Raw genomic sequence first — 16,085 nt, 5'->3', positions numbered from 1 at the left:
GTAGAAGCACTTCAAGAGGAAATAGCGGGATTTTTGCTCGACCAGGTCATAAATCCGAAGGGAGAATACTATTACCCGCTACCGCCCCCATGAAAACCACTTCCAATTGTCATCGTGCTCTGAAGGCACCAATTAGGCTAATGCCACTGGCTCCAAAGGCAACATGCATATGTAGGAGAAATTGTATATAGCTAGCTATACATTTGTGTATGTGTGAATTAATTAATATGGTGGTTTGTGAGACATTGATGATATATATATATATATGCATGATTGGTTCTACTAGAAATTCTATTTTTATATATATATATATATATATATATATATATATATATATATATATATATATATATATATATGCATAACGTGTACAATGTGTAGTATCGTAAAATACCAGCAAACGAAAAAGAATTAAAATGGAAACACAAAATTAAATGAAAAAGAAATCATAAAACTAAAAAAACCCCAAACCTTATAGTACCGGTTGGTATTACCAACCGGTACTAAAGGGCTCCAGCTCCCCAGAGCTGGCTCGTGCCACGTGGTTGCCCTTTACCACCGGTTCGTGCTGAACCAGTACTAAGGGGGGGGGGCTTTAGTGCCCACACTTTAGTGCCGGTTATGGAACCGGCACTAAAGGTCCTTACGAACCGGTGCTATTGCCCGGTTCTGCACTAGTGTATGGGCGGTTGCATTATATTTTGCCTAGTGCTTACAACTCTTGCCTTTGATACACTTCATTCTTTGAGTTGTAACACTTAAACTTGATGGTCGTCTGCTACTTATTTGCTTTACTGTGATGCGATGATAAATTCCGCATGTGCGATGATAACTTCTACACTTAGATCATCCTGCAGACGTCCATTTTTTATTATGCATGTCATCCTATTTGCTATATCATTTCATGCATGATGAATTATCTTCATAAGTTGAAGTGGATCTCCACAAGTACGACCTGCCATGTGCATTTGCATTCCAAAAGCAAAATTACTTATATGCACATCTTCAGGGGGAGCCCTTGCTACTTATGAAGACAATTCCTATCCTTTACAATTTCACATACTTTATCCCCATTGAAAACTTCAACCAGTTTGTCATCAATCACCAAAAAGGGGGAGATTGTAAGTGCATCTAGTGCCACCCCTAGTTGGTTTTGGAGTATTGATGACAAAGTTGGTTGAGGGACTAATGCGTTTGTGAGAATTGCAGGATAACGCAGGTAGTGTCCCTCATTGATTCGGTTTACCTACCGGAGATGACCCCTAAAAATGTATGAAGACATTGAAGACAATGGTGGTATGAGAAGATATTCATATTGAAGACTATGACATGAGAACACATTTGCATGAAGACTATGGAGCGCGAAGACTGTGTGGTTTCGTTGTTTCCTTTTCTTCTTTGTTGAGTCATAGGAACCACCGTACTGTTAAGTGGGGTCCAAGTGAACTAAGTCAGAGTGACTAAAGTGATGCTCAACCCAAATCCTATGTCTTCGAGCGAAGATAATGAGAGCAAATCTTATCCAGAGCTGGATGAGTCAGCTTTGCTTGTAGCCCAAGTAAAGTTGCCGCGTGTGTTTGAAATCTGACCGTTGGAACACGTGTCAGTTCCTTAGTGACCCAGGGTCATTTCGGACAAATCAGGTCGGGTTGCCTTGTGGCTATAAATAGCCCACCCCCTACACCATAAATTGGTGGCTGCTCAGAGTTAGTATACGGCTTTTGTCGTTTGAGAGCAACCCACCTCGAAGCATTTGAGAGAGAGAAATCCTTGCGAGGACAATGCCCAAACACCCAAAGGCAAAGAGTGTTAGGCATCACTGAAGTTTTTCTGTCTGTGTGACCTGAAGACTTATTACACTTGAGGACTGTGTATCCTCCAGCCGGTTAGGCGTCGCGTTCTGAGCATCCAAGAGTCATTATGGATTGCCGGGTGAACGAAGTCTGTGAAGGTTTGGAAGTCTACCTTGAAGACTTACCAGAGTGATTGGGCGAGGACTAAGTGTCCTTAGCTCAAGGGGAATAAGGTGAAGACACGGTCTTCTGAGTTGAATCTCAGCCTCCCTAACCAGACGTACAGTTGTCACAACAACTGGAACTGGTCCAACAAATCATGTGTCTTCAACAAGTGACTGGTTCTATCTCTTCCCTCCTTTACTTTAAGTTTGTCTTCGTGAAGTCATTGCTTATCTGTCTTATCTGATTGACTTCATTGCTTGACTACTATTGTTGATTGGCTTCATACTATCTTCCATCCTGATCCTACTACCTAGATGCTATTAGTCTTCGTACGTTAACGCTATTGCATACTTGACTATGGCTTTCTTGTTGTAGTTTATCTTCCGCTGCATATCAATTAGGTCATTTCTATTGTTTGTCTTCGAAACTTCCACGTTTTGAAGACTTAGATAAAAATCGCCTATTCACCCCCCTCTAGTCGATAACTAGCACTTTCACCAACGATCCTCTCATCGGGAGGGGGTCAATCTCCATCAACATCTTCACCAGCACCATCTCCTCTCAAACCCTAGTTCATCTCTTGTATCCAATCTTGTATCCAAAACCACAAATTGGTACCTGCGGGTTGCTAGTAGTGTTGATTACTCCTTGTAGTTGATACTTATTGGTTTACTTGGTGGAAGATCATATGTTCAGATCCTTAATGCATATTATTACACCTCTGATTATGAACATGATTATGCTTTGTGAGTAGTTACTTTAGTTCCTGAGGACATGGGTGAAGTCTTGCTATTAGTAGTCATGTGAATTTGGTATTCGTTCGATATTTTGATGAGATGTATGTTGTCTTTCCTCTAGTGGTGTTATGTGAACGTCCACTACATGACACTTCACCATTATTTGGGCCCCATAGGAAGGCATAGGGAAGTAATAAGTAGATGATGGGTTGCTAGAGTGACAGAAGCTTAAACCCTAGTTTATGCGTTGCTTCGTTAGGGGTTCATATGGGCCCATATGTTTAATGATGTGGTTAGGTTTACCTTAATACTCCTTTTTGTAGTTGCGGGTGCTTGCAATAGGGGTTAATCATAAGTGGGATGCTTGTCCAAGTTAGGGCAGTATCCAAGTGCCGGTCCACCCACATATCAAATTATCAAAGTACCGAACGCGAATCATATGAGCGTGATGAAAACTAGCTTGACGATAATTCCCAATGTGTCCTCGGGAGCTCTTTCCTCATTACTAGAATTTTTCCAGGCTTATCCTTTGCTACATAAAGGATTGGGCCACCTTGCTGCACTTTATTTACTTTATTTACTTTTTGCTCGTTATTATTTATCCTATCACAAAACTATCTATCACCTACTATTTCAGTGCTTGCAGAGAAAACCTTACTGAAAACCACTTATCATTTCCTTCTGCTCCTCGTTGGGTTCGACACTCTTAATTATCGAAAGGACTATGATAGATCCCCTACACTTGTGGGTTATCAATGTTAGGGTCATGCTAGTGGATAATTATGAAATTGAGAAATACTTTTGTTGAAGTTAGCAAGTCCCGTAGCATGCACATATGGTAAAAGTTGTGTGACAAAATTGTTGCATGAGGTGCTCTTTTGATTGTCTTCCTTATGAGTGGCAGTCGGGGATGAGCGATGGTCTTTTCCTACCAATCTATCCCTCTTGGGGCATGCGTAGTAGTACTTTGCTTCGAGGGATAAGTAGACTTTTGCAATAAGTATATGAGTTCTTTATGATTAATGTGAGTCCATGGATATACGCACACTCATCCTTCCACTTTGCTAGCCTTTCTTATTACCGCGCAACTTTCGCCGGTATTGAACCCATTATTTACCTTCCTCAAAACAGCCACCATACCTACCTATTATGGCATTTTCATAGCCATTCCGAGATATATTGCAATGCAACTTTCCACCGTTCCATTTATTATGACACATTTCATCATTGTCATATTGCTCTTTGCATGATCATGTAGTTGACATCGTATTTGTGGCAAGGCCACCTTCATAATTTTCATACATGTCACTCTTGATTCATTACATATCCCGGTACACTGCCAGAGGCATTCATATAGAGTCATATCTTGTTCTAGCTTTGAGTTGTAATTCTTGAGTTGTAAATCCATAAAAGTGTGATGATCTTCATTATTAGAGCATTGTCCCAGTGAGGAAAGGATGATGAAGACTATGATTCCCCCACAAGTCGGGATGAGACTTCGGACTTTATAAAAATAAAAGAGGCCAAAGAAGCCCACCAAAAAAAAGGAAAAAAAGAGAAAGGCCAAAAAAGGGAAAGGCCAAAGAAAAAAAGAGAAAAAAAAGGAAAAGAAAAAGAAAAAAAGAGAAAGAAAAAAATAAAATGAGAGAAAAAGAGAGAAGGGACAATGCTACTATCTCTTTTTCCACACTTGTGCTTCAAAGTAGCACCATGATCTTCATGATAGAGAATCTCCTATGTTGTCACTTTCATATACTAGTGGGAATTTTTTCATTATAGAACTTCGCTTGTATATTCCAATGATGGGCTTCCCCAAAATGCCCTAGGTCTTCGTGAGCAAGCGAGTTGGATGCACACCCACTTAGTTCTTTTTGTTGAGCTTTCATATATTTATAGCTCTAGCGCATCCGTTGCATGGCAATCCCTACTCACTCACATCAATATCTATTGATGGCCATCTCCATAGCCCGTTAATACGTCTAGTTGATGTGAGACTATCTTCTCCCTCTTTTTGTCCTCACAACCACCATCTTTTACCACCTAAGTGCTATGTCCATGGCTTACGTTCATATATTGCATAAGAGTTGAAAAAGCTGAAGCGCGTTAAAAAGTATGAAACAATTGCTCGGCTCGTCATCGAGATTGTGCATGATGGGAGTATTTTGTGTAATGAAAATGAAGCATGGCCTAACTATATGATTTTGTAGGGATAAGCTTTCTTTGGCTATGCTATTTTGATAGGGCATGATTATTTGTTAGTATGCTTTGAAGCATTATTATTTTTATGTTTTGTAAGCTTTTATCTCGAATCATTTGGATCTGAACATTCATGCCACAATAAAGAAAATTACATTGAGAATTATGCTAGGTAGCATTCCACATCAAAAATTCTGTTTTTATCATTTACCTACTCGAGGACGAGCAGGAATTAAGCTTGGGGATGTTTGATACGTCTCCAACGTATCTATAATTTTTGATTGTTCCATGCTATTATATTACCCCTTTTGGATGTTTATGGGCTTTATTTTACACATTATTATCATTTTTGGGACTAACCTACTACCGGAGGCCCAGCCCGTATTGCTGTTTTTTTGCCTATTTTAGTATTTCGAAGAAAAGGAATATCAAACGGAGTCCAAATGGAATGAAACCTTCAGGAGCGTGATTTTTGGAACGAACGTGATCCTGAGGACTTGGAGTGCAAGTCAAGAAGCAGCCGAGGCGGCCACAAGAGGGTAGGGCCCCCCCCTATAGGGTGCGCCGCCTGTCTCGTGGGCCCCTCGGGCGGCCACCGACGTACTTCTTCCTCCTATATAACCCTATGTACCCCGAAAACATCCAGGGAGCACAAGAAACACAATTTCCACCGTCGTAACCTTCTGTATCCGCGAGATCCCATCTTGGAGCCTTCGCCGGCGCTCTGCCAGAGGGGGAATCGACCACGGAGGGCTTCTACGTCGACACCATAGCCCCTCCAATGAGTTGTGAGTAGTTTACCACAGACCTTCGGGTCCATAATTATTAGCTAGATGGTTTCTTCTCTCTTTTTGGATCTCAATACAATGTTCTCCCCCTCTCTTGTGGAGATCTATTCAATGTAAACTCTTTTTGCGGTGTGTTTGTCGAGATCCGATGAATTGTAGGTTTATGATCAAGTTTATCTATGAGAAATATTTGAATCTCCTCTGAATTCTTTTATGTATGATTGAGTTATCTTTGCAAGTCTCTTCGAATTATCAGTTTGGTTTGGCCTACTAGATTGATCTTTCTTGCCATGGGAGAAGTGCTTAGCCTTGGGTTCAATCTTGTAGTGTCCTTACCCAGTGACAGAAAGGGTTGCAAGGCACGTATTGTATTGTTGCCATCGAGGATAAAAAGATGGGGTTTATATCATATTGCATGAGTTTATCCCTCTACATCATGTCATCTTGCTTGATGTGTTACTCTGTTCTTATGAACTTAATACTCTAGATGCAGGCAGGAGTCGGTCGATGTGAGGAGTAATAGTAGTAGATGCAGGCAGAAGTCGGTCTACTTGTTGCGGACGTGATGCCTATACATGATCATGCATAGATAATCTCATAACTATTCACTTTTCTATCAATTGCTCGACAGTAATTTGTTCACCCACCGTAATACTTATGCTATCTTGAGAGAAGCCTCTAGTGAAACCTATGGCCCCCGGGTCTATCTCTTATCATATTTGCTTCCAATCTACTTTTATTTGCATCTTTACTTTTTGCATCTATATTATAAAATACCAAAAATATATTTATCTTATCATACTATCTCCATTAGATCTCACTTTTGCAAGTGGCCGTGAAGGGATTGACAACCCCTTTATTGCATTGGTTGCGAGTTCTTTGTTTGTTTGTGTAGGTGCGTGGGACTTTTGAGGAGCCTCCTACTGGATTGATACCTTGGTTCTCAAAAACTGAGGGAAATACTTACGCTACTATTGCTGCATCACCATTTCCTCTTCAAGGAAAACCAACGCAAGCTCAAGACGTAGCAACCACCTATCGGAACCACAGATAAAAAATCTTCGTGTCTCCAAATTGCGTTTGTGCACTCCAATCCCATCCCTTTACATTTTTGCAATTTGCATGCTTTACTTTCTGCTGCTCATATACTCTTGTCATGCTTGCTTGATATGTAGTGTGAATGTTAAAACTTGTGCCAAAACTCCACTTCAACTTAAAGAGATTAAAAACTGCAACTTTTCTTAATTGAGTCTATTCACCCCCCCCCCCTCTAGACACCTCTTCTCGATCCTTCCAATTGGTATCAGAGCTTTGTTCTCCATTGCTTTGGTTTAATCACCATTGGAGGAAGATGGATGAGTCTAGTTTGGGGAGTCTTAGACATAGAGTGCCTATACTTGATGGAGAGTATTTTCATGAGTGAAAAAATGAGATGCTTGTGATTTTCAATGAATATCATTTAAACAAGTACATTACTAGCCCTTGTGCACCTCATGTTGATCCTCTGCATCCTACCCTTGATGAGTCAATTGACATGATTCACAATCTTAGAACTGTTGATCTTATCACTAGAGGTTTGACTAGAAACTTGATAGGTTGCTTGCCTACTCTTAAGTGTGCCTACACCATATGGAAATTTCTTGAGGAACGTTTTACAAATTATTCCTTACAAATTCTAGATGAAATTCTCCATAAGTCTATTGCCTTGAGTAAGATGAATTCCAATGATCCTAAGTTTGGTGATTGTCTATTTGAGCTTACAAATCTTATGCGTGCCAAAGGAGATGTTGGAATTATTAGCAATATTATTTCTGAAGATATTAGAATTCATAAAGAAGATCATTGTCAAACTCATTCTAATGAGAACCACCCTCTCTAGGAATTGATCCATCACGTGACGATGTTGAACATGGATACTATGATGAGGATGATGATAGTGAATTTGATCTTGATGATGCAATGAGACACTTTGGTCTTATGGCAAATCTTCGGGGATACATGGCAGGAGGAAAGGAATGGGTTCTTGATAGTGGATGTACCGATCACATGACCGGAGAGAAAGATATGTTTCTTGAGCTTGCTGAAAACAACGGCCCTCGAAAGTATGTCACTTTTGATGATAACTCAAAGGGTAAGGTGGTTGGCCTTGGTAAGGTGGCCATCTCACATGATAGCTCCATACAAAATGTCATGCTTGTTGAATCTCTTAGGTACAATTTACTTTCAGTATCTAGACTTGCTGATTTCGGTTTCAATGTCCTATTTACTAAAGTAGATTGCCAAGTGTTTCGAAGAGATAATCATAAAATGGTCTTTACCGGTATACGTAGAGGTGATCTTTACATTGTTGATTTCACTAAAAAGGCTCAACCTAGAACTTGCTTAATTGCTAAATCCTCTAAAGGTTGGTTGTGGCATAGACGGTTAGGTCATGTGGGCATGCAAAACCTTGACAAGCTTATTAAAGGTAATCATATCCTTGGCGTTAACAATGTCATATTTGATAAGGATAGACTTTGCAGTGCTTGTCAAGCAGGTAAACAGGTTGGAGGAAGGCATCCCGTGAAGAACATCATGACCACGAGGAGACCGCTCGAGCTACTTCACATGGATCTTTTCGGTCCCAACGCTTACAAAAGTCTCGGTGGAAATTCTTTTGATCTAGTTATAGTTGATGATTTTTCAAGATTTATGTGGGTGTTCTTTCTTGATGATAAACCGCAGGTCCAAAAGATCTTCAAAAACTTCCCTAGGAAGGCTCAAAATCAATTTGAAGTGAAGATCAAGAAGGTTCGCAGCGACAATGGAACGGAGTTCAAGAACGCAAATGTGGACACCTTTCTTGATGAAGAAGGGATTTCACATGAGTTCTCGGCTATGTACACACCTCAACAAAATGGAGTTGTTGATAGGAAGAACCGGACGCTCATCGAAATGGCGAGAACGATGCTTGATGAGTACAAGACGCCAAAGCACTTTTGGGCGGAAGCGGTTGAGACAGTTTGTCATGCGACAAATCGCTTGTATCTTCACAAGCTACTCAGCAAGATGACACACGAGATCCTCACCGGTAACAAACCCCAAGTTGGATACTTTCGAGTATTCGGCTCAAAGCGCTACATTCTTGATAAGCGTCGTCGTTCTAAATTTGCCCCTAAATCTCATGAAGGTTTCCTACTTGGTTATGGCTCAAACTCTCACACTTACCGTGTCTACAATAATTTCACCCGAAAGGTTGAAGGAGACAGTAGATGTGAAGTTTGATCAACCTAACGGCTCGCAAGTAGAGCAATTGCCAATTGATGTAGGAGACAAAGACCCTTCAGAAGCAATCCAAGACTTGTCTATTGGCAAGATTCATCCAACGGAAGTGAAGAAGAGTACCTCGTCCATCCAAGTGGAAGCTTCCACCTCACGACAAGGTGAACCAAGAGTTGATACGGAAGCATCCACAAGTGGGACACACCAAGACGAAGAAAACGAGGAAGTACACCAAGATGAACATCAACAACCTCCTTCTCCACCATGAAAAGAGAACGACAACATCAATAATGAAGAAGGCCAAGAAAAAGAACAAGATGAAGAAGATGTTCCACCCAGATCCAAGCAAAAGCTTCCACGAGTTCGAGCAAGAGTCGCCAAATACCATCCCGTCGAGCAAATATACAATGATATCCAAACTGGGAGAATCACTCGCTCTAAAACTCGTTTCGCTAACTTTTGTGAACATTATTCATTCATCTCTAGCATTGAACCTATGAAGGTTGAAGAAGCATTGGAAGATCCGGATTGGATAAACGCCATGCATGAAGAGCTACACAACTTTGAAAGAAATCAAGTTTGGACATTGGTTGAGAAGCCCGACAACAACCACAACATCATTGGTACCAAATGGGTGTTTCACAACAAGCAAGATGAAGATGGACAAGAAGTTCACAACAAAGCACATCTCGTCGCCCAAGGCTACACTCAAGTCGAAGTTATGGACTATGGTGAGACATATGCCCCCGTTGCTAGACTTGAGTCCATTCGCATCTTACTTGCCTATGCTAACCACCATGATATCACCTTGTACCAAATGGACATTAAAAGTGCTTTTCTAAATGGTGAAATAGAGGAGAAAGTTTATGTTAAGCAACCTCCCGGCTTTGTCAATCCTAAGAAACCTAATCATGTCTACAAACTTCACAAAGCTTTTTATGGTCTTAAACAAGCTCCTAGAGCGTGGTATAAATGCTTGACAAAGTTCCTTATTGAAAAAGGCTTTGAAATTGGAAAAAATGATTCTACTCTTTTTACTAAAAGGGTTAATGGAGAACTATTTGTGTGCCAAATCTATGTTGATGATATTATATTTGGTTCGACTAACCCTCACTTTAGTGAGAAGTTTGGAAAGCTAATGTCAGAGAAGTTTGAGATGTCTATGATGAGTGAACTCAAATTCTTTCTCAGTTTGCAAATCAAACAAACTAAGGAAGGTACCTTTGTCTCTCAAACAAAGTACACCAAGGACTTATTCAAGAAGTTTAATATGCAAGAATGCAAAGGTATGACTACACCCATGCCTACTGGTGGACATCTTGATTTGACCAAAGATGGTGAACCGGTTGATCAAAAGGTTTACCGCTCCATGATTGGTTCATTGATATATCTATGTGCCTCTCGTCCCGATATTATGCTAAGTGTGTGCATTTGTGCACGATATCAAGAGGCCCCTAAAGAATGTCATCTTAAGGTTGTGAAAAGGATAGTGAGATACTTAATACACACACCAAATTTTGGCATTTGGTATCCTAAGAGGTCTTCTTTCAATCTTGTTGGTTACTCCGATTCGGACTATGCCAGAGACAAGGTTGATAGAAAGACCACTTCGGGTACTTGTCAATTTCTTGGTAGATCTCTTGTGTCTTGGTCCTCCAATAAACAAAACTCGGTATCCTTATCCACCGCCGAAGCAGAATACATTGTCGCTGGTTCATGTTGTGCTTAATTACTTTGGATGACCCAAACTCTCAAGGATTATGGGATATATGTGAAACATGTTCCATTGCTTTGTGACAATGAAAGTGCTATCAAGATTGATCACAATCCCGTGCAACACTCTCGAACTAAGCATATTGAAGTTCGTCATCACTTCATTCGAGATCACGTTGCCAAAGGGGACATTAATCTTAAGCATGTTCGCACCGATAAGCAATTAGCGGATATATTCACCAAACTGCTTGATGAGAAAGTCTTTTGCCGTTTGAGAGGTGAATTGAACATCATTGATGCTTCAAACTTGGATTAGGAATTCCATTTGGATACATGCAAGGCATGAGCCTTTGACCAATCCTTGATATTTCCTTCATGTTGCTATTTATATGTCTTGGATATATTTGCACCCTTGCATGTCTTCTAACCCGTGTAGGTACTTGGATGAATCTAAATCTATGAGATTGCAACCCACTCACATCTTGAGAAAAATTCTACATCACCAAGTCTCTACACAATGGTGGTTGAAGACAAGGAAGCATGAAACCCTTCAAACATATCCTTTGGAAAATTCTATATTGAGTTTTATGTTTGTCATTTTGGATACACAAGTGCTCTTCCTTGCAAGACTAACTCATGTAGGTAGATGAACTCAAATTTCAAGTGAAGCTCCCAACTCTTGATGATCTACATCAACCTTGAGCAACCCACACAAGTTCAACTACATGATTACGATCAACACCACCACCCAAGGTATGTTATTCCATCTTAGAGAAGCTTTACTCCAAGTCATGAGTCAAAGCAACTCAACAAGATGAGAATACATCAAAATGCTTAAACAAAAAATGGTAACCCCATTTTGAGCTTAAAAGATGAGTATGACCTATGATCAAGTGATCTCACTTGACTCCTAAGTCAATATACCCTAACATAGGTGACTTTGTCGCCGAGCAATTCTAGATGAAGTTCTCTTGTGTTCTTTTCTGCGCTCTTGCATTTGTCTCATGCATATCTGTTTCCCCTTTCAAAAAAAACTTCATCTAGATTTCTTTTCTGATTTCTTTTTTTGTTCTGCATTCCCTGCATCCAATTCTTTGCAAATCTTTCAGGTAATTCCTTGCAAATCCTTGTGAGATCTTACTTGACTAGGGAGCTGAGGTGACAAGTGTTCCCTCTGTGATGAACTCGGTCACACCGGTTTGTTGTTTTCGGTCCAACCGAATTCTTTCGGCGCAACCGAAGCACACAACTCGGTGCCACCGATTTCACTGCAGGAAAGACAGCTTGCCACTTGTTCCTGCATTCTTTGTGATCCAGCTCCACTCAATGATTCTTGTCCTCTACCAGCATCACTTTCGACTTGCTGCTTTGCTCTGTGACTCAAGGACCAAACCCATTTGTAACAAAAATCCAGAAGAACCCTTCTTGGAAATTGATGTCAAAGGGGGAGAGAGAGATCACATCAAAGCTTAATCATTTCTACAGGGGGAGAGAGAGTAATCATCAAAGACCCCAGATGCTTGGTGTTCAAGAGGAGAGAAGTCACATGTCTTTAAAAGGGGAAATACATGTTCATATTTGATTGTTTGTATTAACTCTGTTTCTTTGCTCTGATTTTATGTTTCCTATCTTCTCCCAGTACCCCATGCTAGATTCAGGGGGAGAAAGACATCTAATGGAAAGAAATCCTTGAGTTCATTGCACATCTTTACCTTTGGGGACATGTCTATATCCAATGGGGTACTCGGTACTCACTCTCTACATGTCATCCCAGTCTTGGTACTCTTGTGGTTTCTTTTGTTTGCTCTGGCTAGTAGGTGTATCTGTGTTATCTAACCTTGTTTACGCAGGTTCATTCCTTCCTAAGCCAACTTGAGACCACAAGGTAAGTATATGCATCACAGTCATGTGTATGAGGATCTCTTGTTGATGTACATATTGTTTGCAAGAAGGACTCATGAGCATGAAGGTACATTTCCTATATTCACATCATTTGCTCTGATGCATATAGCCAAGATACATGTAACACATTGCTTACTCTGTCATGCTTATGCATTCACATGCTCCTATATTCCATATTTACATGATTGCATACATGTAGGGGGAGCCTATGCATGTTACATGTCTTTCCAAAGCTTTACTTGTTATTCTCTATATCTTTATCTAAAGCTTTGATGTATGTTGTCATCAATTACCAAAAAGGGGGAGATTGAAAGCACAAGTGCTCCGTGGGTGATTTTGGTAATTAATGTCAACATATCTCTTGTTGGACTAATACTCTTATCTAGTATGTTTCAGATAAGTTCAACAATGGAGTGGCATGGACTAGAGGATGTGGAACCCCTTCAAGATGCTAAGGACAAAGGATGGCTCAAGCTCAAAGCACAAGACTCTACATTTTACTTTTAGTGATCCAAGATCACATTGAGTCCATAGGAAAGCCAATACTATTAAGAAGGGATGAGGTGTTGCTTAATGGCTTGCTCGTTCAAAGTGCTTAGTGATATGCTCCAAAGCCCCCAACCACTTTCTCACATCCACATATGTCACAAACCAAAAGTCAAACTCGGCCCTACCGAATCTTTCTATCCGGCGCCACCGAGTTCTCTTGACATAGCCACTGCCAGAAACCCTAATCAAGTCGGTCTCACCGATGGGATCTCGGTCTCACCGAGATGGGCTTGCAAACTCTCTGTTGCCTATTGCAATAATTTCGGTCCCACCGAGGTATGCAATCGGCCCCACCGAGTTTGCCTGGCAACTCTCTATTTCGCTTATTACCTAAATCGGTTCCACCTAGTTTGTGTAATCGGTCAAACCGAGTTGAGGCTTTACCCTAATCCTAGCACATCGGTCCTACCGAGTTGATCATATCGGTCCCACCGAAATGCCTAACGGTCACATTATGAACTAAATCGGTCTGACCGAGTTTCACGATTCTTTGTGTAATCGGTCAAACCGAGTTGAGGCTTTACCCTAACCCTAGCACATCGGTCCTACTGAGTTGATCATATCGGTCCCACCGAAATGCCTAACGGTCACATTATGAACTAAATCGGTCTGACCGAGTTTCACGATTCGGTCCCACCGAGTTTGGTAAGTTGTGTGTAACGGTTAGATTTTGTGTGTAGGCTATATATACCCCTCCACCCACTCGTCATTCGTGGAGAGAGCCATCAGAACATGCCTACACTTCCAACATACATTTTCTGAGAGAAACACCTACATTTGTGTTGAGATCAAGATATTCCATTCCTACCACATAAATCTTGATCTCTAGCCTTCCCCAAGTTGCTTTCCACTCAAATCTTCTTTCCACCAAATCCAAATCCTGTGAGAGAGAATCGAGTGTTGGGGAGACTATCATTTGAAGCACAAGACCAAGGAGTTCATCATCAACACACCATTTGTTACCTCTTGGAGAGTGGTGTCTCCTAGATTGGTTAGGTGTCACTTGGGAGCCTCCGTCAAGATTGTGGAGTTGAACCAAGGAGTTTGTAAGGGCAAGGAGATCGCCTACTTCGTGAAGATCTACCCGAGTGAGGCAAGTCCTTCGTGGGCGACAGCCATGGTGGGATAGACAAGGTTGCTTCTTCGTGGACCCTTCGTGGACTCGCGCAACCGTTACCCTTCGTGGGTTGAAGTCTCCATCAACGTGGATGTACGATAGCACCACCTATCGGAACCATGGATAAAAAATCTCCGTGTCTCCAAATTGTGTTTGCACACTCCAATCCCATCCCTTTACATTCTTGCAATTTGCATGCTTTACTTTCCGCTGCTCATATACTCCTGTCATGCTTGCTTGATATGTATTGTGAATGTTAAAACTTGTGCCAAAACTCCACTTCAACTTAAAGAGATTAAAAACTGCAACTTTTCTTACTTATAGTCTATTCACCCTCCTCTAGACACCTCTTTTCTCGATCCTTTTAGGTGCCACAACAACGTTTTCTGAAACGGTCGCCATGACAATGTTTTCTAAAATTTCCGCCACGAAAACATTTTTAAACAGTTGCCAAGGCAACGAAATATTGGCTATCGGGATGCTTCAACAAAAGATTGAACATGATCATGGAGGATTCTTGACGCCCAGGGCTATACCATATCATGTTTTATGGATTGACTGAGATGTTTATTCCTTTGTTCTTTGCACCCTTTGGTTGCGCACTAGTCAATTATTAAGGTGACCTCTCACAGTAAATATCAAGTCAAAAGGTACTCTTCCCAATGTTGCAACCGTCCATAACATGTGGCCTTTCGAAGTAGTGCATGCTACCATGAGTACAAACGAGAAGTGAAGTGTAAGGCGGGTAAGGTAGGACTTCACAGCAGAAACACTCGGTTCCCTTGAAGTTTTAGGAGAAACTTTTTGAGCTCGGAGCACAAAGCATCGAAAGTAGGGAGGAGGGGGTTTGAGATTTATTTATGGTTGCAACGACGAAGAAATGAGGTATACCCGAGCCCCGTCGGCGGTATAGGTGGCCAAACGGGCCAGCCCGCGAGCACGCCGGCACGACCCGCCATGGGCCAGGCACAACACAGTCTAAACGGGCCGTGCCCGGCATGCGGCACGCCTTGGGCCGTGCTTGGGCCTGGAGCCTGGGCACGCGGGCCGGCACGACATGACTCATTTATCTTTTTTATATAATTTTCCATTTTTTATATATGTGTACCTAAAATATAGCGCAAATAGGCCTAAAAATCAGCCCAACATGCTGAAAATATACAACCCAACGTGCTAAACAGATCAACGTGCCGGACCGTTTACTAATTAGGCCGTGCCTAGGCCTGGAGGTGCAACACGTGGGCCGGCACGACACGGCCCGTATAATAAACGTGCCTTGGCGGGCCAGCACGATTGCACTGGTCGGCCCGTTTGGCCAAGTATGGTTGCGGACATATGAGGGGCCACTTTTGATTATGTAGATGTTCTAATGGTTACGATGGTGCTAATGGTTATGTAGATGTTCTAATGGTTACGGGGCCTGAGAAGTCATGTGCTTTTCCTCCGGTCAGCCGTGCTCACCCTGTGCTGTCCAGCACCTGCGACCTGCCGCTGTCCGCGAAAACGTATCACCCTGGAGTTGCCCCGAGTTGTTACAGAATTGACCGGCGCGGACTTCCCAGCGGCGACCGGCGACTAGCATCCCCACGGCACGCAAACGGACCGACTACGGAACGGATTCAGATCGTGCCGTGTGACACGATTTAAAAGCAGTAACGCCTCACCGTGAATCTCGGCTGCGGTTGCCCATCCCAACCCAGAGATTAGCGCGTGGAGCACTATCAATTAGCCAAAGCCCCCAACCCCAAACCCCCAAAGCTCCCAAATTTTCCCTCCCTCCCCCCCACCGCCGGCGCCGCCGCCCCGCCCCGCCCCGCCGCAGATTAGAATGCCGGCCCCCGACGGCTACGACCTCCGCAACGGC

General features: G+C 42.0%; 1 protein-coding gene across 1 annotated transcript in view; it reads left to right on the top strand.

Moving 5' to 3' along the window:
• Positions 1-15,101: 15,101 nt before the first annotated feature.
• Positions 15,102-16,085, top strand: part of LOC119279930 — a 3,964-nt gene continuing 2,980 nt past the window's right edge. Inside the window, exons 1-2 of the mRNA XM_037560982.1 lie at positions 15,102-15,106; positions 15,583-15,726. Coding sequence (XP_037416879.1) covers positions 15,102-15,106; positions 15,583-15,726 — 149 coding nt within the window. The remainder of the gene's footprint in view (positions 15,107-15,582; positions 15,727-16,085) is intronic.

The sequence above is a fragment of the Triticum dicoccoides genome, chromosome 3B (assembly GCF_002162155.2).
Source record: "Triticum dicoccoides isolate Atlit2015 ecotype Zavitan chromosome 3B, WEW_v2.0, whole genome shotgun sequence".
Taxonomy (NCBI): domain Eukaryota; kingdom Viridiplantae; phylum Streptophyta; class Magnoliopsida; order Poales; family Poaceae; genus Triticum; species Triticum dicoccoides.
This window is presented reverse-complemented; position numbering and strand designations above follow the sequence as displayed.